Consider the following 25,153-nt stretch of genomic DNA (forward strand, 5'->3'; position numbering starts at 1 on the left):
GCATAACACACCCTTTTCAACATCCCTATTAACCATCTGCCCCCTCTGCTCACAGGAGAAAGAGATGGAGAAGCAGAAGCTGTTATACCAGCAGTCTCGTCTCCACAACCGCGGGGCTGCTGAGATGGTCCTGCAGATGATCAGCGCATGTAAAGGTGAGAGGGGAACGGTCAGAACTCAGTATAAGAATTAGCTGCAGGAGACGATCTCCAATGTTGGGTCAGTTCTTACTCTGCTTGTGATTTGTTATCTCTGGCAGGCGAGACAGGAGCCATGGTCTCCTCAACGCTCAAGCTGGGAATTTCTATCCTTAATGGGGGTAACTCGGCGGTCCAGCAGGTAAGATATCAGCCAATGGGAGGCTGTTTGTATAAGACACAGGGGGAGATGTGTCAAACCTTCTAAAAAAGGACAGGTGTTGGTGAGGCCACAGCAACTAAACAGTTCCTAGCTATTATTTATAAAGTATGCTCTAGAAAATGATAGCTAGAAGCTGATTGGGCAGACTAATCACTTGCATACTTGCCTACCCCCCAGGAGTGGCAGGTGGGCTCCTGAAATACGGGCCCTCCTACTGGTCTCCCGGAAGGGTAGGAACACCTCCCACATTTCCCTGGATCCCCCACATTCTCCACGGCATGTTCTTACTTTTCTGGTCAAATCCCAGTACTAAAATTATGCAAATTATGTAATTTTGGCCCCACCCTCTCCACGTACACCTGCAATTCGTGGCATTTCCTGCAATGTTTGTGGAGCTTGATGATGCAAAGCTCCATCCCTGCCCCCCCCCTCCCCTCCCCCCGGGCGAGGAGACATGAAATTAGGGGCCTTATTCTGGTTCACTCTCAGAGGCAAATTCCTTCTCAAATGGACAAAACCATGTGCATTGCAGGTGGGGCAGATGTTACTTGTGCAGAGAGAATTAGATTTGGGTGGGGTTTTTCTTCAAAGTGAGATCTATATTGCAGTGTAGAAATAAAGCAGCCAGTATTTTCCCTGCACAGAAACAAAATTACTCACCCAAATCTTATTCTCTCTGCACATTTTACATCTGCCCCACCTGCAGTGCACATGGTTTTGTCCATCTAAGAAGGATTTTGTCAGAAAGAGTGAACTAGAATAAGGCCCTAGACGCTTTGATACATTTCTCCTTGTGTCCCCTTATTTGTCACTGGCCTACAAGACTTTGGCAATTGATGTACCAACCAATAAGCATCTTACTGCTATTTTAATGGCAGTTAGAAGCTGATTGGTTGGTCTTTTATCTCTCCCCAAGCTTCTCACTGTTCCTATTCTCCATTCCTTCCTCCTGGCAGAAAATGCTGGATTACCTGAAGGACAAGAGGGAAGTTGGCTTTTTCCAGAGCGTGCAGGCCCTGATGCAGACCTGCAGGTGAGGACGGTTCTAGGTATACTATCTATTTGTTTTCCATGATATCCCAATATCCCAGGGCTGCAGCCCCCCCAGGTAAAATCCGCCACTGTAGTGAAGCCAGATGCAGTCTGTGACTAGCAGTGACTTCCAATTGGAAGTCTGACCTGCCAGTCACAAAGGCAGTCCCATTGGGAGGTGTTACCTTCCTCCGGAACGCCTTTGTGCGGGCTGCCGTGCAAAAACGTCAGATGCGCATGCGCAGTACCTATATAGGTACTCACTCACGTTTCCCAGGCCACCTAGCTGGTGCACAGGTGCAGTCTATACTAACTCACATTTCCCAGACCATCCAGCTGGTGCACAGGTGCAGTCATTACTAACTGTCACATTTCCCAGACCACCTAGCTGGTGCACAGGTGCAGCCATTACTAACGGTCAAATTTCTCAGGCCCCCTAGCTGGTGCACAGCAGTAGTCATTACTAATGGTCACGTTTCTCAGACCACCTAGCTGGTATACAGGTGCAGTCATTACTAACTGTCACATTTCCCAAACTCCCTAGCTGGTGCACAGCTGTAATGATTACTAACTGTCACATTTTTTAAACATGAGCTGCATTCATTCCTAGCCAACACATTCTACAGATCCACATGTGGCCTTGAAACATGACTGTTGGTAGGTCTCAAGGACCGTTTTGGCCACCTCCCGAGTAACCAGTCATCTCATAAGTTACCTGCAGTTACTATGTCTTCTACAATGTGTATCTTTTTATTGAGCAGTGTCCTGGACCTGAACGCCTTTGAGCGTCAGAATAAGGCAGAAGGGCTCGGCATGGTGACAGAAGATGGGACAAGTGAGTACAACAGGAATCTAAGACAGGGAGACAGCATTACACTATAAATACACCGCCACTATTACCTGGATTTGAGAGGGGATGTATATCCCCTCGTCCCCAGGCTCAGTAATAGGTTCAGGCCTCAGCTCCATTCATATTGCCACTTACCGTCCTAGCAGTGTTGGCGGCAGTGGCATCAATTACAGCCGCGGCTCTCACAGGATCTCCTGTTACCAGCATCCCTGCCTCTGTGATGCCAGCAATACCAGAAGGCACCGCTGCTCCAACAGGGAGCCGATTGACTGGTGCATTATCACCTTCCAATTTATAACTTTACCAGGCGTAATACATTGGCCCCAGAGTCTCTTACTTTATTTGGCTCTGCTTAGGATAAATGCCTCCAGGTATTACTGGATTTCAGAACCTTTACATGTATATCTATAGATACTAGTTTCTTTTTTATGCAGTTAGTTTGTATGGTTTCGGGATACAGTACATTTATAACTAATGGGGATTTACCATACATGATTTGTGTACAGTATATACATTTCCTTGTATAAGGCACCACTGTATCACAGGTTAACTTAAGCCTGAAATGACCTGCAAAGTGATTTGTCATCTATATCTGACCTGTGTTTCGCAACTTGTCCATCTCTTCTCTAATCACATCATCTCTAAACACAGGAAATAATTCTATGTTCTTTATTACAAACTACGTTTCTCTCTTTACCTGTTTCTGGTTTGGGGAGTGGGAGGGGACTGTTGTTTTATTCTTGGCGCCATCCAATTAATGTGTTTGAAATAATGATATTCACCTTTTCCTTTCTGTTCCCTGACCTGTGGTTGTGCCCCCTCCTTTCCCGCCTGCCTCTCTCTCATTCCCCGACCTTGGTTCCCAGTCATCAACCGTGAACAGGGTAAATGTTCATTTAAACCTCACTCCACCCTTGCTTCTACTAACAGTCACTGTCACCCGCCTTTTCCTCTCCCTGTGCTGACTGTACCCATCCAAAAAGGGAAAATGGTTATCGTATGGATTAATACGTAAATCTCTAGAGAATATTCCTTTCTACCCCATGGAGCGTACGGTGCAGTACATTTGTACCAGGCCTATTCTTGGTGCAGGGTGATCTGTACGTACACTCACCTCCGAATAGTCCACCACTCCATCTACATGCCACTGCCACGCTTATCTAGGGGTAGCCACCGGTTCTATCACTATCGATGATTGCCATCGATGATGATATGTGCAAACAGTCATCGATGGTCGCATACTATGTGATGTATGACCATTATTAGTCACTTCTTTTCTTTGATTGACTCGCACATGAGCAAATTCATCACCTGGGGGCGTGGCTTCACAGGTGGGGGTGGAGCTATGCTCCGTGTCCTGGCACCTTGTGGAAACTAAAGAAAAAAACTCCTCGGTTATACTGAGCCATAGATGGAGGGAAACCATCTGGATCTCCTGCATCAATGGCAAAACCTTTCTACATCGATCATAAACCATCGATGATTATGACTCAACAATGGTCAATGGCCATCCCTATGCTTATCCCAAATGCTTTGTGGATTTTACAATGGGACTCAGACACATATTAGGAATGATGTGCCCCCTTCGTACATGACTGATTCCTGGTCCTCGTCCTGGAGAGCTCTTCCCCAGGACGGGTTCTTGTCAGAGCTGGTCTACCGGCAGCAGCATCATTAAAAATTTGCATTAAAATATTAATTTATTATTAATAATAATAATAATAATAATAATATTGAAATTATTATCACATCAGCATTAAAAATGTACAGTACATAGAGATTGTCATGTACACATCTAATACCCCTTTCACACTGCAGCTCTTAACTGGTATATTGCTGATTTTTTTAGCCTTTTAAACCGGTTAGAATTGGAGTGTGAAAGCACCAGTCTGCATTTACCGGTTACAAATAACCGTTATTTAAAAAAGGGTAAAAAGCAGAGTCCTACATGGTTCAGAGACGTTTTTTATGCAGTGTGAATGGCTCTGAACCGGTATATAGGACTCAGGCTGTAGCTATGAGAGCGCAGTGCATATGTAATGAGCCACTCATAATATATGTGCATATGTAATTAGTGGCTCATTCATATGCACTGCACTCATTACATATGTGCATATGTAATGAGTGGCTCATTACATATGCACTACGCTGTCTTATAGCTACTGTCTGTCCTGCTTTCACACTGCAAACCTGCTTGAGACCCGGTATTTATGTGCAGTGTGAAAGGGGTTTAAAACGGTAATATACCATTTTAAATACCATTTCAAAATACCGGGTTTCAAACGTTTAGGCAATGTGAAAGCAGCATAACACTGTACTGTAGTTTTATAATGATTACTTCTGAGCTTATTTTGGATGGGTTAGTTCAGCAAATTCCATCACAACTAATTTCCTTGCACATTGTTCCTTTTATGTCCCTAACTAACCATTTTCTGACTCCAGGTGACCTACAGACTTTGCCGCCCCCACTTCAAATTAAAGATTTTTCACATAATATTTGATTTTTTTGAGGGACATTCGATGATTATTTGTAGAAATACCAGATAGGAGCACCTCAGTTTTTGTAATTCTGAGGGTAATTCTATTGCTTTTGTATGCTCTACTTCTGACCGTCTAGATCAGGGCTGGGCAACACCGGCCCTCCAGATGTTAGTAAACTACACATCCCAGCATGCCTTGCATCAGTTTCAGCATGGCCACATAGCATAACTAATGCAAAGCATCCTGGGATGTGTAGTTCACTAACATCTGGAGGGCCGGTGTTGCCCAGCCCTGGTCTAGATGGTAGCCAACTCCAGTCCTCGAGAGCTACCAACCGTTCACAGTGTCCAGACAACCTAGCTGCTGCACAGGTGCACTTATTACAGATGGAGCCAGGCTCTTCTTTGCAGGGGATAGCGATGGCGACGCCATCCGCCATCCCCCGCCATCTGTATTTGCGAGAGGGGACACGTGCGCACAAGATGCACGCGCGTCCCCTTCCGACGGCTTCCCCCGGGTCCCCGCCAGCTTGTCGGCGGTCACCCGGGGTCCCCACCGCCTCCCCTGAAGCGGAGATGGACAGGGTCCCGTCGCACGGACACAGGCGCACGTGCACGTGAGATGCACGCACGTCTCAGTCGGATGAGAGCCAGCGGTGACGTTCTGGCGATTCGCCAGCAAGAGGGAGCCCGGCTCCATCTGTACTTACTGTTTACATTTTAAAAGATCCACAGCTGGAGCTAATTACTTCATTTGTGATTCTGTGAGGAGATCTGGAAAACATTAACTGTTGGTAGCTCTCGAGGACTGGAGTTGGCTACCCCAGGTCTAGATCTTCAGGAAGAGATGTAATAAGCTTTGAGAAGTCATAGAGAGGATAGAGATAAAGCTCCAGCCAATCAGCTCCTGTCACTTGCTGTGTTTGAAAAATGACAGGAGCTGATTGGTTGGCAGTTTATCGTCATCAACTTTATCATTCTCCAAGGCATAGTACCACTACCTCAAGGTCTCGCTGACAGAGTTAGCTATGGCCGGGGACACCTTTTGAGGTCACCTGTCTCCAGACCACCTGCTGGACCTCTAACTGCATGGGCTCTGATTTTGCTGTTGTGTTGTGTGTTGAGTTTGGGAAGAAGAAACTAATATTTTTTTTCTGAGTGTTCTCACCGAGCTGGACTATAACTCACCTCCTGTATCAGCTCTTGTCTATTATTATTTGTTGGTTTTTATGTGTGTGTATATGTTTAACTATCACTCTAATTCTGTCTGTATCCTATATCTTTGTTCTTATTGTTTTATCGCTATCTCGGCCTTACTATACTCTTCTATTTCCTACATTAGCTATTTCTTAACTTTTTTCTTTTTTCTTAAGTTGTACTTTCCCCGTTTCCCTTCTATGGGCGGGATGTATCAATCCTTGGCAACCAATCAGAATCTAGCAAATTTTGTAGAATGTACAATAATTGGATAATTCATTGTTAGAAGACGTTTAGTTGCTAGGGGCAGCTTCTCAAGATTTGATACATCTTCCCCATAAGTTCCTACTTTTGTGTCCTTATTTTCCTGCTAGTCTACTCTTTCATTCATCTGCATCCTCCTGTCTCTCTTTTACCGCTTGTCCTCCCTCTAAGCATATTCCTCCACCGAGCTTTCTTCTTTCACTCACTCATCTTTCTCTTTTCCCCCTGATTTTCACCACGTTCTCTTGTTACCAACACCAGGAGAGAAAGTGATGGCAGATGATCAGTTCACCCAGGATCTCTTCCGCTTCCTTCAACTGCTTTGTGAGGGACACAATAACGGTAGGAAACAAGGGGAATAGTGGTGGCCATAGGCTGCAGTATTTTCAGGAAGATCTGAGAGTTAGAAGGTCTGAGGGATGGTCCGCTAATAGCCATGCCCCCATCCAACAAACCATGATGTATGGGCGCCTTGCTTATTTCACTGCATGGAATCATTAGAACGATGGTTGGAGCTAGTGAACCTTTTTTACATTTAGATCAAACAACCACAACTGTTTTTTGGCTATTGGACGCAGGGCCGGCTCTACCATTAGGCAGCTGCCTAGGGCACTGGGATCTGGGGGGGGGGCGCCACCAGTAAAATCAAGGATGTCTATGAGGATCCTTGTTGTACTTAGTTCAGGTGATGGCTGTGGGACTTCTAAGGCCTAGCCTCCATACTTTCCCTTGTGGCATACTTTCCTATTTTGCTGCCCTCTCCTGGGGGCCTCCAGGGAACGTGCCCACCTTCCCAGGGGGCTGGGAGGACCACCCGATTTTTGGGAGCATCTATTCCGGATCGTTAACCAAGTATGCCTTAAAGGGATGAAAAGTGGGTATTGGCAGTATAGAAGGGGGGGGGGGGGGTTGTTACAGTAGGTTGATGTTTTGCCTAGGGTGCTGAGAAGTCTTACACTGGCCCTGATTGGACGTAATATTTCAGAACTTGGTGCATTGGCCCAATGATTTTAGTCTGGCCCAAACTAATCTACAGTATGCTTTATCTTCAACTTATATGTGATAGAAAATCATTCTTCTCCTTCAGATTTCCAGAACTATCTACGCACCCAGACTGGAAACACCACAACCATCAACATTATCATCTGCACAGTAGACTATCTCCTCCGTCTACAGGTAGGCTTCCAAAACAAGATCTGTATATCCTTTGTCTTAGTGTTATTTAATTTTATTTTATCAACGGAAATCTGACTTCCTGTTCCCACCCTAGGAATCCATCAGTGACTTCTACTGGTATTATTCGGGAAAGGATATTATCGATGACCAGGGAAAGAGGAATTTCTCCAAAGCCATGTCTGTGGCAAAGCAGGTGTTCAACAGCTTGACAGAGTATATCCAGGTAAAAATGTATTTTATGATATAATGTGATTCCTTTACAATTATTACATCAAACCAGAACCACTAGATGAATCCTTTAAGCACAGGAGGAACGGAGATTGTCCAGTTGATACAACCCCCCCCCCCCCCCCCCCCCCCCCCCCCCCCCGTTTTTAGAAACTTCCTGGTAACAGATGTTTGGTTGGTTATCCGGTCAATAGATCTACTGGGGGTTTATGTACTAAGATGGGAGTTCTATTAAAGATGGGATGTTGTTGCTATGGGCGACCAATTAAGTTCTATTCTATTATCAATTTATTATCTTCTAGAAGGTGCTAAATAATCAAATAAGTAGATTCTGATTGGTTGCTATGGGCAACATTCCATCTTCAACAGACACCTTAGATCTTTCTATATCTTCCTATATCACACCCATTTGTTCAGTCAATAATGTTGATGGCCGATTAAGTTCCACAACTGAGAAATGTTCTAATATTTGCATCATAAGAGCAGGTGTCACCTTACTCCAACCTTCGCCTTCCATGTATCGTCCTCCATAAATGAAATATTAAAACTAGAACGTTTGTCTTGTGGCCTTTTGTTAATTGAGATCATTTCTGTAACAAGTTTTGTGTCTTATTCCCAAAACACATTAAAGCTAAAATATTTAAAAACTATTGTAGAAAAGCAGAACATTGCTAGTGGCTACGTAATCTAGCGGGTTCAGAGTGATTTCTTGATGGACGTTTTACTGACGATCATTCTAACGACACCCATTGACCAACAGTCAAAATACCTACATTCATTATGCCGACATGTTCAATTGACTGACATAGTCGAACTGCTGACATTTAACATGCCAACTCAACATGTGTTTCTGCGGGTTTTTTTGGTGCCTACGTCAACGTAGATGAACATGGACATGGATACCGTCGAAGTGTACCGCGTCCCCTCTCTGCGCTCGTCATGCTTTGTGCACTATTATATTCCCCCTCCAGGTCCACTGCGATAGTATGGGTGTCTGTTTTTAGGGTAAAATTGCTTGAAAACTCATGTTGACATGTTAAATGTGGACATTTTACTATGTTGGTCAATTCAACACCTCGTCGAAATGAATCTTGGTATAGTGTCGGTATTTTGACTTCTCTGTCAACGGGTGTCGGTAAAACGTCCGTCTGGCGGCTACCCAAAAGTTACTAAAGCGTCTACAAATGGAAAGAGGTTATGTTGCTCATAGCAACCAATAAGATTCTGTCAATCATTTCACTATTGCATGCTAGAAAATTATAGGCAGAATCCTTTTGGTTGCTATGGACAACCTCACCTCTTCTCTTTTTTAGAAGCTTTAGAAAATGTGCCCCTTTGACTTAGGACAGTCGCCTCCTGCACACCAGTAACATGGACTTTCCGTCTCTTCCCTAGGGCCCGTGCACTGGTAACCAGCAGAGTCTGGCGCACAGTCGTCTCTGGGACGCAGTGGTTGGTTTTCTGCACGTCTTTGCTCATATGATGATGAAACTGGCCCAGGTAAGCGCATTAGCTGCCTCCTAAATTACAGCCCTCCTCTCCAGGAATCACTCGTTGTTCCGCCAGCGAGTGACTGGTGCCTGTGCCTTCCTGCTCTCTGATATATTCAGCCTTGTTCTTCCGCCAGGATAAATGTAGTCCCGGCATTGTGTCACAATACCTGTATGCCGTCTCCTCTTGGTGACGGTCATCATTATTTGGGCACCTTGTATAGAATTGAATCCTCACTTATGCGCACATAGCTGACCAGAATGAACCGCGATGTGACTGAATTCCTGTTGCTGTGGAATATTTAGTGATCAGTCGGGATGGCCATCGACCGTCGATGATTCAAATCATCGATGGTTTAAGACCGATGTAGAATAGTTTTGCCATCAATGGGTGAGAACCTTCACTGTAATTGTTTCTACACCCTCACTGCAATTGTTTCTTATCTTTTATATGATTATTGTAAGGAGTCCCCAGCAGCCCCCAGCCGACGTGACCCAGTAATAGTACAGAAGACCCAGTTGGGTGCCATATTTTTAATTTAGTGTCTGGTCTGTGATCCCCATCTTAAAAACAGGGGTGTGGCCATCTTCACGGAAATACTTAGACATTGATGGTACATACACCCCATTTGGAATACGTGATTGTATTGTGAGCCTGATTCAGTTTTGTTACAAAGCAAAAAAGCACACAACTGAGCAAAACCATGTTGCACTGTAGGTGGGGCAGATGTAACATGTGCAGAGAGAGTTAGATTTGAGTCATTTTGTTTCCATGCAGGGTAAATACTGGCTGCTTTATTCTTACACTGCAATTTAGATTACTGTTTGAACACACCCCACCCAAATCTAACTCTCTCTCTGCACGTTTCATCTGCCCCACCTGCAGTGCACATGCATGACTTCTAACTGTCCTGATTACAGGTGGAGACTGTTCCATTGAAGGCATTTCTTCAGGGCAGGGAGGAAGCCAAGCTCCTCGGGGAGCGCTAGCCACGCCCCCAAAGTGATGAAAATGGGAGTTGCGGCACTATCATGTCCACCTGCCTAGTAGCTCCAACCCCTTTTTGGGCGCCAGCCACGCCTATGAGGAGGCAGGTCCCGGTTTTACGAATACAAAAGTTGGGAGGTATAACCCACTTGCTTACTTTTTTTTTTGCTGTGCTATCAAAGCTGAATCAGATACTCTGTGGGAGAAATGTTTGAGTAGCAATTACCCAGTTTGCAGTGCACATCCTCCTAATTGCAGCATACACTACCGTGTAATTCCATGTGTGAAAGCTAGCGGTGAGGGCACACGGAAACCCCCAGGCCTTCTTAGTACACAGGGCGTTTCCGCAGTTTGCTCCCAGTTTTTGTAAGCAGGGATGAATAATGAACAATCTCACCCTCAGACCGTACACTCAGAAATGCCCCCCATGTGACCTAAAAAAAATGGCTGTACTAAAATAGGCCTCTCTTTTACGCGTAAGGGGTAATTCGCTGAGTGAGGATCAGTGAGAAGTAAAACTATGTTATGTATGAAGTGATTCTGAATAATACTTTTATTCTAATATGTAACAGATGCCCCAAAACGGAGGACTACGAAATGGCGTAAGAATATATCTCTGTGGCACAGCTGCATTCCCTTAACGTCTTTCAGCTAGACGTGCACCCTGCCCTTCTACGTATCTGTCTGTGTCCCCCACTGTGTATTCACGCTTCCCATCTCCTTTATAATCCAGTTTGCTTTCAACCTATTTGTCTCTCCCTTTTCTCTGAAGGCTGGTCTTACGCCTAGGAATATTTCAGGAATATTCACACTTAACTATTGCTTTTCATACATACAAAGGTTAATAGTCTGCGCTTGTGCCAGGCCAAAGAATATCTTGTCAGGTGATTTAATTCAGCGACCCCATTACAGATTTTTTTGAGGGTGGAATGAATATTCACATGAATGCAGGAGTAATTTGGGAGAGACTGTATCTAACACACCTTCCATAGAGGACAGCTTCTAGCTAAAATCCATCAAGTTCATTCTATGAAATGCTAGCTAGAAACGTGTAGAATCGCATTGGTTGCCATGGCAACTTTACCATTTGTGGTAGCCATTCAAAACGTACAGTCTACTCTACATTCATACATCCAGTGGGCCCCACGGCCTAAAAGCCCCTCCCCTGTCAGGTTCCAAACAGTACATTTCATTTAGAAATTGTTACTCTATTCGAGGGTCAGTTATATGTGGTGAAATGTAATAGGGTGCGGGTTCGATGGAGGTGCGGGATTCCAGCAGAACTTGTTTTTTTTAGTTCAGCCGGCATCCCGAACCCCATGTGAACTCAGACCCTATTACATTTTGCATCTGGTGGAAGCGCAAGAGTCCCTGGGGGCTGGTCTTATTCTGTTGTAGTTGGTCACACCCCTTAAGGGTGGGGCTGTACCCCTGCATTCCCCCGAAGAACCCATCATGCCCTCGACCGTAGGGAACTTTGTATTGTATGTTTTGAGGGACAGGGAGAGCTTTTGTCTTATTACATAGCCACATAAATGATTTTTTATGTTTTGACATTGTATAGGAAATCAAAGGCAAAATGATTAATTCACTTTTTATTTACGTCATAAGTGCGATCCCAGAAACGTGGCCAATTTAGTCAGCTTGTTCTAACACATATATGTATGATATATGTGTTCTTTATATATACTCTGATGATGTCATAGGGACAAGTACTCTCCTGCAGTAATCAGATCTGTGTGTTCTATACACAAGACTTGTTACTGGAACTAGATGAGTCAGGGGGCAGGTGGCATACATGCTACAGTTTTTGAAAGTTTAATAGGAGATGTGTACAAGCAGGTGAAGTTACCCTTAGCAACCAGTTTCAAGCCCTCATTTCAAGGTTTGACACTTCCTCCCCCTAAGAGTAGAACTTAAAATGGATTTCATAGAATTCATATAAACCATTTTAATGAATCGGGCACCAAACAAATGGTGCAGCTCTCCAAATTGGGCTTTGTTTGTGTCAAATGAGGACATCAGTTGAGGGACACTTGGGGGGAATACATCCACCTGGCTTAACCAGCGCAGATCCTTGAGGCAGCCAGATCCTTGCACTAAAGTGTTCCCACTCAGGATACAGCCAGGTGGGTGAAAGCTGTGAGATGCGCTTCTGGCTTTTAAACACAACAGCAATTCATACTCTTCACCTGGAAATTAATTCCCCTTTTATTCCAAAAATGGGGGTCATCTCTAACTCCTACTAGAGCCACCAGTGGCTGTGTAGGGTTTATTAGGGCCACCAGTGACTGTGTAGGGTATACTATGGCCACCACTGACTTTGCAGGGTTTACTAGGGCCACCAGTGACTGTGCAGGGTTTACTAGGGCCACCGGTAACTGTGCAGGGTTTACTAGGGCCACCAGTGACTGTGCAGGGTTTACTAGGGCCACCAGTGACTGTGTATGGTTTACTTGGGCCACCGGTGACTTTGCAGGGTTTACTAGGGCCACCGGTGACTGAGCAGGGTTTAAAAGGGCCACCGGTGACTGTGCAGGGTTTACTAGGGCCACCGGTGACTATGTGGGGTTTACTATGGCCACCAGTGACTGTGTAGGGTTTACTAGGGCCACCAGTGACTGTGCAGGGTTTACTAGGGCCACCGGTGACTATGTAGGGTTTACTAGGGCCACCAGTGACTGTGCAGAGTTTACTAGGGCCACCAGTGACTGTGCAGGGTTTACTAGGGCCACCAGTGACTGTGTAGGGTTTACTAGGACCACCAGTGGCTGTGTAGGGTTTACTAGGGCCACCAGTGACTGTGTATGGTATACTATGGCCACCACTGACTTTGCAGGGTTTACTAGGGCCACCACTGACTGTGCAGGGTTTGCTAGGGCCACTGGTAACTCTGCAGGGTTTACTAGGGCCACCGGTGACTGTGCAGGGTTTACTAGGGCCACCGGTGACTATGTAGGGTTTACTTGGGCAACCGGTGACTGTGCAGGGTTTACTAGGGCCACCGGTGACTGTGCAGAGTTTACTAGGGCCACCAGTGACTGTGCAGGGTTTTCTTGGGCCACCACTGACTGTGCAGGGTTTACTAGGGCCACCGGTGACTGTGTAGGGTTTACTAGGGCCACCAGTGACTGTGCAGGGTTTTCTTGGGCCACCAGTGACTGTGCAGGGTTTAATATTGTGGTTGATTGTCCTTAGAGACTTTGCTGTTTCGGTCTGCCTATTTAATTTTCTCCAGTCTCTCTTGGCTTCTCATAGTCTTTTTACCTCTGTCCTCTCCCATCAGCTGTCCCCCTCTCACATCCCCCCACTCTCACCCATTTCCCCCCTTGTTTTGCCAGCAGCCGTGTGACACTACAGTTTTGTGGTCACTGCCCGCTTTCCTTGGGTGGTCTTACCGCTTTCCTTGTGAATTGGTGCCTCTCGATATTTGTCAGTCACAGGGCGGGGGGGAAGGAAGAGGAGAGACAGAGTATCTGAAAGGTGTTACCTCCTGTTGAATCTTAGAATACCCCTTGTACAATCACAAAGTAGCACAATGTTTGGGAGTCCTGCCCAAACCATAATATACATGCCCTGTGCCCCTAAACTGGATTAGTCATAGTAGATCACATCTGATACCCCTGTTATCCACAGGCGTATTTAGGTAACCACATGAGTCACAAACACATGTATGCATCATGGAGCCCAGAGATGGTTACCCCCTGGATACCACATCTCTCCCTCCTTCTCCTCCCCTCACATGGCACCTGTCTGTCTGTTCCATGCAGCATCTTTTACTGTTGCACAATGTCTGGGGTGAAGAGGGAGGGAATGTGGGGACATGTTAAATTGCCTTTTTCACCCCCTCGCCTTTAACCCTTCCATCGCTGGTGTGCAGTCCATCCCTCGTCCCCTGCAGTTGATAGACCTGAGGGTGTAGAGTTTTGGAAGCCCTTTAGCTAAATTTAGTTTATAAAGTTTTGCTGCTTGGTCTGAAGTCTTCATAGAAGTCGCTGTTCAGGTATGGCAATGTGCTTAAGGTTTGTGATTGACAGGTTATTGAAAGTTTCTGTCTGGAATCAGTTGAGTTGTAAGGATTCATAGGCTCGTCCTTTCTAAACTCACGGTCTGCAATACAGTGGTCTCGAAAAGTTGGGTTCTAAGAAGCAGCTCCCTGATTGTTCCAGCCTGCTGCTCAATCATCAGGAGAAATAAAACATTACAGGCAGGGACTTGATCAGAACGTTGTGCGCCCCATAGCAACATAATGATGGGGCCCCTGTCCAAATGCTCCATAAGAGGCCTCTCTCAGCAACAGTTATTCATTTTATGCCCCGTATCGTTCATTTTCTAAACAATAATTGTAGTGCCATAGTTTATTATATATTCCATCGTAGTTTCCTAGTTTACATGATGTCACATTGTAAGGCTACAAGTACACATTATGCCACACAGTATCCACAATTCATATTATGACATAGTGTCTCCCGTTCATATTATGCCACATTACATTGTCCCCTATTCATACTGTGCTGCGTTAGAATGACCTACTGTACAGTTCAATTTATGCCACATTAAAGGGCTCCAGTTCATATTACGCTACCATTTCTTATTATGCCACATGGCACTGCCTCAGTTATCGTTATGTAACATTATATTGACCTTTGCATTACAATAAGCAGATTAATTACACATTACAGTGGCTTCTAGTTCATATTACGCCACATTATAGTGCGCCCTTACCATTATAATGTAATGTCACACATTTCAGACTGGGCAATGGGTCAAACTTTGAGCTGAAAGTCTCTCAAAAATGCATGTTTGAGCGGCTTTCAGCTCAAATCCGCCCAGTGTGTATGGCCCGGCGATGAGCGGTATGCGCTGCTGCACACTCCTGCATCATCACCGGGAAAGCCGGGTGCCGGACGCGTTCCCAACAGTCGGGATCCCGACAGTCATTTACCTGACGTCGGGATCCCGACTGTCAAAACGCCGACAGCCGGGTGCCTGATGGCCACCCGCTATTTTCCCTCATGGGGGTCCACGACCCCCATAGAGGGAGAATAGAATAGGTAGCTCGCGTAGCAAGCCACCGTGCCCGTAGCGTGACGAGCACAGCGAGTCCACAAGGGGATTTTTTGCGCTCGTTATGCTGTCTGAGTACGGGCAGTCGGGATCCCGGCATCAGGCTAATGACTGTCGGGATCCCGACTGTCGGAGCCCCATACCACACCCGGAAAGCCGTTCATCTGCTGGTAATACCAGTTATGTCTTTTTTAAGTTTCACCAAATTAAATGCCATCTTTCACATCATTCACACTGTTGTTATGCATTGCTTGTCTGAAAAGACTAAGGTTTTAAACCCCCTATATTTAATTATTTATTAAATTATTATTAATATGCTCTCTTTATTAATTCCACAAAACCAAATCTACAAAGCTTCATAATTTACTGAAATGTCAAAATTGCAGACTCAAAGCATTACCACAGCCACAGCAAAAGGCATAGAATCGGTTTATAAATAGAGAAATAAAAAGTTTAAATCATTGACTAGTGCTGGGTTGGCCAAACCTGTCCTCAAGATCTACCAACAGTTCATGTGTACCAAGAAACCTGTGGATCCAGAGTAGGAATAAATGCAGCAGGTTTGACAATGTGACAGTTAGTAATGACTACAGCTGTGCACCAGCTAGGACTGTTGGTACATCTCAAGGACCCGTTTGGCCAGCCTGGTCGAGAGTGTCCTACAAAATGTCAACAAGACGTGTCCAGACAGATTGCACAGTCACTATGACCTTAGCTGGAATTGATTAAATCTGGATTTAGCTGGAACACAAATTATATATGACCCAAGGGCAGTTATATTCTGGGTTTGCACATGATAGCTCTAGAGTTCTCTACCTTACGAGCATATTGAAACTTCAAGATTCCTTTTTAGACTTTAGAATGAATGCTCTAGTAAGCTTCCCCATGTTATTATAATAAATGACCTTTTTAACTGGCCCGAAGGGACAATGTCATGAGATTTGAGGCTGTTCCCACTACTTGTGTTTACATAGTTGTGTTTTTATTGCACTGCACACAAAGGATCATTTCTGGAGTCGCTTCTATCCTGAGGTAAGAAGAAGATCACCATACAGGTCAATGCATTTTGTCAAAAGTGGACACTCTTCCAAATGTTTGAGTGACCTTGACATTGGCTGGTGACTTACTGTCAGGACCTTAAATAAAGTGATGTACAGTGGCGTTGCTTAGAATAATCCGCTCAGTGGTAATGGAGGATGTCAGCCACCTATGAGGGTGATCGTATAGTGAACAAAAAAAATGTAGCGGTATTAAGTGTAAGCTGCTATATAAAAATGTATAATGGATATTACCAAAGAAAATATAAATATCTAATAAATAAATCTAAAGCCTTCACTGTTGTTTTTTGGTACTGCCATATGTCAAGGAGCAGCAGCAAAGGCAAATAAGGTATTAGCATGCATAAAAAGGGGCGTAGAGGCGAGGGAAGATCGTGTTTAAATCATTGGTACGGCCGCATCTCAAATACAATGTACAGTTCTCGACACCACTCCATAAAAAGGACATATTGGAGCTTGTAAAGGTTCAGAGAAAATTTACTAAAGGTTTAGAGTCATTGGGCTATGAGGAAAGGCTAGCCAGGTTATGTATGGTTACATTGGGCTATGAGGAAAGGCTAGCCGGGTTATGTATGGTTACATTGGGCTATGAGGAAAGGCTAGCCGGGTTATGTATGGTTACATTGGGCTATGAGGAAAGGCTAGCCAGGTTATGTATGGTTACATTGGGCTATGAGGAAAGGCTAGCCAGGTTACAGTATGTATGGTTACATTGGGCTATGAGAAAAGGCTATCTGGGTTATGTATGGTTACATTGGGTTATGTGGAAAGGCTAGCCGGGTTATGTATGGTTACATTGGGCTATGAGGAAAGGCTAGCCAGGTTATGTATGGTTACATTGGGCTATGAGGAAAGGCTAGCCAGGTTGTGTATGGTTACATTGGGCTATGAGGAAAGGATTGCCAGGTTATGTATGGTTACATTGGGCTATGAGGAAAGGCTAGTCAGGTTATGTATGGTTACATTGGGTTATGAGGAAAGGCTAGCCAGGTTATGTATGGTTACATTGGGCTATGAGGAAAGGCTAGCCAGGCTATGTATGGTTACAAAGGGCTATGAGGAAAGGCTAGCCAGGTTATGTATGGTTACATTGGGCATGAGGAAAGGCTAGCCGGGTTATGTATGGTTACATTGGGCTATGAGGAAAGGCTAGCCAGGTTATGTATGGTTACATTGGGCTATGAGGAAAGGCTAGCCAGGTTATGTATGGTTACATTGGGCATGAGGAAAGGCTAGCCAGGTTATGTATGGTTACATTGGGCTATGAGGAAAGGCTAGCCAGGTTATGTATGGTTACATTGGGCATGAGGAAAGGCTAGCCGGGTTATGTATGGTTACATTGGGCTATGAGGAAAGGCTAGCCAGGTTATGTATGGTTACATTGGGCTATGAGGAAAGGCTAGCCAGGTTATGTATGGTTACATTGGGCTATGAGGAAAGGCTAGCCAGGTTATGTATGGTTACATTGGGCATGAGGAAAGGCTAGCCGGGTTATGTATGGTTACATTGGGCTATGAGGAAAGGCTAGCCAGGTTATGTATGGTTACATTGGGCTATGAGGAAAGGCTAGCCAGGTTATGTATGGTTACATTGGGCTATGAGAAAAGGCTAGCCAGGTTATGTATGGTTACATTGGGCATGAGGAAAGGCTAGCCGGGTTATGTATGGTTACATTGGGCTATGAGGAAAGGCTAGCCAGGTTATGTTTGGTTACATTGGGCTACGAGGAAAGGCTAGCCAGGTTAATGTATGGTTACATTGGGTTATGAGGAAAGGCTAGCCAGGTTATGTATGGTTACATTGGGCTTGAGGAAAGGCTAGCCAGGCTATGTATGGTTACATTGGGCTATGAGGAAAGGCTAGCCAGGTTATGTATGGTTACATTGGGCTACGAGGAAAGGCTAGCCAGGTTATGTATGGTTACATTGGGTTATGAGGAAAGGCTAGCCAGGTTGTGTATGGTTACATTGGGCTATGAGGAAAGGATTGCCAGGTTATGTATGGTTACATTGGGCTATGAGGAAAGGCTAGCCAGGTTATGTATGGTTACATTGGGCTTGAGGAAAGGCTAGCCAGGTTACGTATGGTTACATTGGGCTATGAGGAAAGGCTAGCCAGGTTACGTATAGGTTACAATGGGCTATGAGGAAAGGCTAGCCAGGTTATGTATGGTTACATTGGGCTATGAGGAAAGGAGAAAGGATTGCCAGGTTATGTATGGTTACATTGGGCTATGAGGAAAGGCTAGCCAGGTTATGTATGGTTACATTGGGCTATGAGGAAAGGATTGCCAGGTTATGTATGGTTACATTGGGCTACGAGGAAAGGCTAGCCAGGTTAATGTATGGTTACATTGGGCTATGAGTAAAGGCTAGCCGGGTTATGTATGGTTACATTGGGCTATGAGGAAAGGCTAGCCAGGTTATGTATGGTTACATTGGGCTATGAGGAAAGGCTAGCCAGGTTACTGTATGTATGGTTACATTGGGCTATGAGGAAAGGCTAGCCGGGTTATGTATGGTTACATTGGGTTATGAGGAAAGGCTAGCTGGGTTATGTATGGTTACATTGGGTTATGAGGAAAGGCTAGCCAGGCTAGATACTGTATGTTTACATTGTGAAGAGGCATCTAATAGGGAATATGGTTAATATATACAAATACATAAAAGGTTAAAACAGTGAACTAGCTGGTGATCTGTTTACCAGACGGATAGTACACAGGACACATGGTCACCCTCGCTGTTTAGAGGAGAGGAAGTCTCTCACTCAGTGTAGGAAGGGATTCTTTACAGTAAGGGCAGATAAGATATGGAATACTCTGCCAGCCAAGGCAGATTCAATTGGTTTAAAAATGGGTTAGACAAATATTTAACACAAAATAGTATCCAGGGATATAACCATTAATCATAATGTACTATAGGGGACACTTTGGGTCATTGGGGAGGTCAGTTTTAGGTTGAACTTGATGGACTAATGTCTTTTTTCAACCTCACAAACTATGTTAGAAATAAATATGGTACTTGTTTCCTAGCACGGCGCCCAGATTTCCTACATACAGCACCGTAGGAAAATCTCATCGCATCGCATGGGCCATAATATGCCATGCGATGCAATTTTTTAATGTCATTTTTTTTCTCATTGTACCCCACTATATCGCATCGCATTGCATCGCATGTCCCGCAAAATCGCATGCGATTTTATAGGGTGTGTGATGCCATGACATTAGGTATACAATAATATGATTGTATGTCCCAAAAAAAGGTTCGACGCACCCCGAAGAGTGGCGAGCGCAGCGGAACACGTCCTCCGAAGTTTTCATTACCCCACTATCCACGCCGGCGTGGAGTTGATTTTATATAGTGTGGTGAGCGCAGCGTGGCGAGCACAGCAAGCACCGCGAGGGGACGCGGATTACTTTACATGTATACAGTACTGTCTAAGTATTGACAACGCCAGACTGTTTCCCCCTAGTTAGTTCTAACTAATTTTGAGAGCTGAACAATCTGCTACACTTAGTTTCTGCTACATTATAATACTGTCGGTGTTTGATTGTGTATGGTCATTTTTCGGAGGGCAATTGTTTCTTCTATATTTGACTAATGACATTGCTTTAATCAATACTTACTGTATTATTGAATAGTCTGAAATACATTTTCACCACTGGTTGCACAAGTCACAATGGCCACATAAGCAATGAAACAGGTAAGGTTATACTAACCGGCTTGTATGTCATTGTATGTGCCTCTTTAGGACTCCAGCCAGATCGGGCTGCTGAAGGAACTTTTGGACCTGCAGAAAGACATGGTGGTCATGCTGCTCTCTCTTCTTGAAGGTGAGCAATGTCTCCGAAATGTGTTTCCAGGTCATTTGTCACTAATTGCTTGTACTGTACACTGAATATTGCAAACACACTAAACACCACATAAACACTGAGCAATATATTTTACTTTTTTGTCTAGTGTGTAAACTCAACCTCGTTAACGATGTTCGCTAACGTGCATTGTTAATGACCCCCTGAATAGATGAGGAAGGACCTCATTAATGAGGCTCATGCTGCGACTTCAGCTTGGCCCCCACTCCCCCACCGTTGCTCACCCCTGACGGCATCGGCAAGAGTGGCATTGGCGAGTCTGGACAATGTTTTCCATTGAGCGGCAGAAATGATGACATAGAATAGTGTTCATTCTACCACCCGCTATCTTTGAAAACCCATGCAGTTCCTCTTCCCTGCCTGGGGTGTCGCTGTCTGCTGTAGTGCTCCAAGCACAGTTTGGTCTGTATATCAGCACTGATATGCAAACCAGACCTGTGCTAGAATCACCACAACAGACAGCGACACCCCAGGCAGGGAACAGGAACTGCATTGGTTTTCAAAGATAGCGGGTGCTAGAATGAACACTATAGAATGTCTTCTTTCACAAGCATAGGTTGAAGAGACCTATCAGCGCGTGTCCTAAGTAAAATAGTGACAATGGTGACTTAAGGTGCCCACACACGCACCGATTCCAGCATGCGTTGTGGGCTTAACTAGCACACATAGCATCGCATCGTATGCCTTGTGCATACGATGTGCATGCGATGCGATGCTATGCTAGAAAACGCTAGTACAAAAAGTATGTGCAGCACATACTTTTTGTACTGTGCGATGAGGTGCCGCGGGAGCGCGCACCCCATCGTACAGCATCGCACCGCCGGCATCGGTGCGTGTGTGGGCACCTTTATATCTTCTACAGAGCTACTTGTTGATTGGAACACTGAATCTAATAATGATGCAAACTTTGTTATTTTGCAGTGCTTTAGTGGAAACTTAATTCCACTGGGTGACACGAGATTGTAGATATCTACCATTGAGTTAACAGAGGCTATTTGCCATTGTGTGATACTAGTAATGACACAGAATTCCAATAAGTCACAATGCTTGCAGTGGAGAATGTCTTCCAGTCATTGGTTTTCAATCCTGATATGTATTGTACGTTATTTGTTTTGCGTTGAATGACTGCGGATGCGTACGGATCACAGTAGGCATGCATGACGCCAAACAATGTAAAAATGTTTTTTTTTTATCACAAGCCGGCCGCTGATTGATTGATTGACAGGAAGTCGCCATTTGGTGGGTGGAAAAAGGCAGTTATCCGGGAGTGTCAGGGAGAACGCAGGCGTGCTTAGGAGTTTTCAGGGAGCGTGTGCGACATCAGCTCCGGCCTCGATAAGCCTGTTATTATCGCACATGAAGAGTAGGTTCTGGGTTACACACACAGTGGAAAGATCATTCGATTGGATTTTCCATTGTACGACGATCCTCGAAATTTTTGCGAGCCGTTTGCAGACTTGTACAGGGCGGGTTTTCACTCTGGCTGGGTGGCGACTACCTGATTGCAGGGCTCTGCAAAAACGTAGAGCAGCGATCACGTCTGGATAACTCCAGCAATGTCTTGTGTCTGATTTTAGCAGATCCACTTATCTATTCTACACAGAGGGGGTGATTCTAATCTCTTCGGAACAGGGCTAATTTGGCCCCGTTCCGATGGTTGGGGGACTGCGCGTGGTATTTTATGCACATGTGCAGGTCCCCCTTTGCAAACGGCTTTGGCAACTTGCATAGTCGCCGAGCCATTCTCAGGGAGTGGGGTGGGCTGGAGGCTGTCGGCGGTGGGGTTGGGTGTTGTCCATGGGAATGTGGGCAGGCGAATGTGTGCTGAAGGCTGACGTCACAGGACGTCAGCGGCCCGCCCTGTCTTGGTCCCGATACACACGCAAATGAAAGTCAGTCTCCACTGACTTTTATTGGTGAGCCCAGGAGAAATCATTCGTGGGTGGTTTAAAAATTTATAGTGATGAAGATAGTAACATAAGATTGTGCTGATGGACTGTATACATTTCTCCCTCTCTAGGTAATGTGGTGAATGGGACAATTGCTCGTCAGATGGTGGACATGCTTGTAGAATCTTCTAGCAATGTGGAGATGATTCTTAAATTCTTTGACATGTTCTTGAAACTGAAGGACATTGTGGCTTCCGATGCATTCAGGTAGAGAATTGATGGCTAAGAGCATTGGTGGAACTTGTGAGTGGTGCAAAAAATATAATGGTCCCCTCTCCTCCACCCAACCCAAGTTCACAATATACTACATACAGTAGACTAAACAGCAGTAGGTGGCAGGGAGAGGCAGAGGGTGACAGCATAAGGCATGGGGAGGCAAAGGATGTGAGAGGGAGGCAGTGGGTGACTTGGAGAGACAATAGGTAACAGAGCACAGGCGCAATGTCCTGCATGGTGTGGAGACGGAGAGAGGGGGCGTGTATCTTGGTGGGGGCAGGAACTAGTGGCCTCTTTGTATGTGACAGAGGACCCCACACATTGTGCTGTCCTTAGTTTAGCTTAAGCCCTAGTATTTCAGGCCCTAACAGTGACATAATTTTAGGTTTCTAATAATATAATATTTTTTTCTCTTTAATGCAGAGACTATGTCACAGATCCCCGGGGTCTCATATCCAAAAAAGATTTCCAAAAGGCAATGGACAGCCAGAAACAGTACACAACAACTGAGATCCAGTTCCTTCTCTCCTGCTCTGAAGCTGATGAGAACGAAATGATCAATTTTGAAGAATTTGCCGACCGCTTCCAGGAACCGGCCAAGGACATTGGTTTCAATGTGGCGGTATTACTCACCAACTTATCAGAGCATGTCCCTCACGATACCAGGTTGCAGAACTTCTTAGAGCTGGCAGATTGTATCATCAACTACTTTAAGCCTTACCTTGGCAAGATTGAGATTATGGGAGCAGGTAAAAAGATAGAGCGCATTTACTTTGAGATCAGCGAGACCAATAAAGCTCAGTGGGAGATGCCTCAGGTGAAAGAGTCCAAGCGCCAGTTTATCTTTGACGTGGTCAATGAAGGTGGTGAGTCTGAGAAAATGGAGCTTTTCGTAAACTTCTGTGAAGACACCATTTTTGAGATGCAGATTGCAGCGCAAATCTCAGAGCCGGAAGAAGAGAAGGTAGAGGATGATGATGAAGATGGTGGAGGAGCGGAGGGATCCGGTGAAGGAGATGAGTCAGAGGAGGGATCTGCTCCTCCTGAAGCAACATCAGCATTTGCAGACTTTATGAACAATGTGATAAACTTCTTCAAGATGTTCACCTACAGGAACCTCAGAAGACAGTATCGAAAGGTGACTAACAATTTTTTTTTATGGTTTTGATGACTGAAAAACATTCATTTAAACTAAAAACATCTTGATATGTCTCCCCTCTAATTTAGATTAGTGTCAGTTAGACTTTAAAGAGTTAGTTTATTAAACTTCTTTCTCCATATAGTCAATTCCCCATTGCTGCTACTTACCAAGAGATAAACACAGGAAATATTTGTAATATCTCCTGTATTCGGATAAGCTTAATTTGTTCTTCTCTAATTTATGAAGCTTCAAGAACCAAACTTTTCAGAAAGTAAGAAAATATCTCATTTATGAAGACTACTAGTTAAAAGTCCGGCAAAATGATGGCTTCTGAAATGTACTTTCACTTTGAGCTATGACAGTTTTTACTTACGTGCAGTTTGAGCTGTGACAGTTTTTAGTCCGTAAATGGTTATTAATCGGTCATGGCCAGCGGAGAACACTGGCCCTGACAGATCGTTTAGCGCACAGCACTGGCACATCGTGAGCGCTCTAGCAAGGCTCAGAATGCTCAGCGGGTCGCCCCGCGTTTAGGGCACAATCATACCGCTGCTATTTAGCAAGAGGTAAGAGTTAAACACAGGAAATATTAGATATCTCCTTTGTTCAATTTAAACGTCCATCAAGTAAGACACTCCACGACCAAAATTGTTAGAAGACAAACTATATTTCAAAAACCGAGTACCTTCGGGGACATACCGTCCCGTCCTCAGGGTATACAGCAATATTAGTGAACCATTTGCTGTTATTGCTGTATACCCTGAGGACGGGGCGGTATGTCCCCAAAAGTACTCGGGTTTTGAAGTACAGTTTTTTGTCTTCTAACAATTTTGGCCGTGAAGTGCCTTCCTTGATGGAGGTTTGTATGGAAATTTTGAAGTGCACCTGATCTGGATGTGTAAAGCTCTTGGAGTGCCGGAATATCACAAGTCTCTTTGTTCAATTTAGGTATAATCTTCTCCAAATCATCCATTTCCCCCAATAGGTAACACTCATGGGCTACTTTGTGAAGGTCTGAGCAGGAGATGTATCTTCAGATCCAACCCCAGTAAACTAGACATACCCAATCGTGGCTTACTTTTGCATTAGCCAAGCTGGGTCCTAGTTCAGCAGTAAATTTATCGCATAAGCTGTTACTGTAATATTATGTCTATCAGAATGGTTTTACATCAGGGCCAATGAGCCCCAGAACATTGCCATTATTAATAAATAGGCTCCTTAGAAGGTTTGGAACACTTAGTTTCCTAGTTACTTAGTGTGTTTTAGCTATGTCTTCATGTTTTTTTCTCATCAGGTCAAGAAGATGTCAATAAAGGAGATAGTGATGGCTATTGTTTCATTCCTGTGGACATTGTTAATTGGAATCCTCCACTTCATCTACAGTGTCTGCAAGGGCATTTCCTTCCTAATATGGCACACCTTATTTGGTGGCAGCCTGGTGGAGGGTGCCCAGAAATTAACAGTAACTGAGCTACTGGCCAGCATGCCAGACCCCACACAGGATGAGGTCCATGGAGACGGACTTCCTGCAGTGGTTAGTGACGAGTTACCCGACGCTGGCGATGAGACGGACTTTGTGGACATGAACAAAGAAGAAGTGCATGAAGAAGGTGGAGAAATATTTGGTATGGATCTCAAGAAAGATGGCGGACACTACAGACTCAGTTCTCCGGATGCTCCTGGTGGCTTAGGGGATATGGGAGACACCACTCCAGTGGAACCTCCAACTCCAGAGGGATCTCCCATTTTGAAGCGGAAATTTGGAGTAAGTATACCTGTTTATCTT

At 44.8% G+C, this 25,153-nt stretch overlaps 1 protein-coding gene across 13 annotated transcripts in view; it reads left to right on the forward strand.

Moving 5' to 3' along the window:
* RYR1 (ryanodine receptor 1) overlaps positions 1 to 25,153 on the forward strand; it is a 166,375-nt gene that overhangs the window by 110,839 nt on the left and 30,383 nt on the right. For 4 of the 13 annotated variants that reach the window (XM_083159885.1, XM_083159886.1, XM_083159887.1 and 1 more), the window contains 15 exons: positions 56 to 155; positions 260 to 339; positions 1,317 to 1,393; positions 2,154 to 2,227; positions 3,109 to 3,126; positions 6,445 to 6,525; positions 7,271 to 7,359; positions 7,454 to 7,582; positions 8,983 to 9,087; positions 10,638 to 10,667; positions 16,135 to 16,164; positions 19,941 to 20,022; positions 22,082 to 22,217; positions 22,650 to 23,364; positions 24,662 to 25,132. In XM_083159885.1, coding sequence (XP_083016011.1) covers positions 56 to 155; positions 260 to 339; positions 1,317 to 1,393; positions 2,154 to 2,227; positions 3,109 to 3,126; positions 6,445 to 6,525; positions 7,271 to 7,359; positions 7,454 to 7,582; positions 8,983 to 9,087; positions 10,638 to 10,667; positions 16,135 to 16,164; positions 19,941 to 20,022; positions 22,082 to 22,217; positions 22,650 to 23,364; positions 24,662 to 25,132 — 2,217 coding nt within the window. The remainder of the gene's footprint in view (positions 1 to 55; positions 156 to 259; positions 340 to 1,316; positions 1,394 to 2,153; positions 2,228 to 3,108; positions 3,127 to 6,444; positions 6,526 to 7,270; positions 7,360 to 7,453; positions 7,583 to 8,982; positions 9,088 to 10,637; positions 10,668 to 16,134; positions 16,165 to 19,940; positions 20,023 to 22,081; positions 22,218 to 22,649; positions 23,365 to 24,661; positions 25,133 to 25,153) is intronic. The other 9 variants (XM_083159891.1, XM_083159892.1, XM_083159894.1 and 6 more) reach the window with 4 other exon arrangements.

This window comes from Crinia signifera, chromosome 9, assembly GCF_055691185.1.
Source record: "Crinia signifera chromosome 9, ASM5569118v1, whole genome shotgun sequence".
Classification (NCBI taxonomy): domain Eukaryota; kingdom Metazoa; phylum Chordata; class Amphibia; order Anura; family Myobatrachidae; genus Crinia; species Crinia signifera.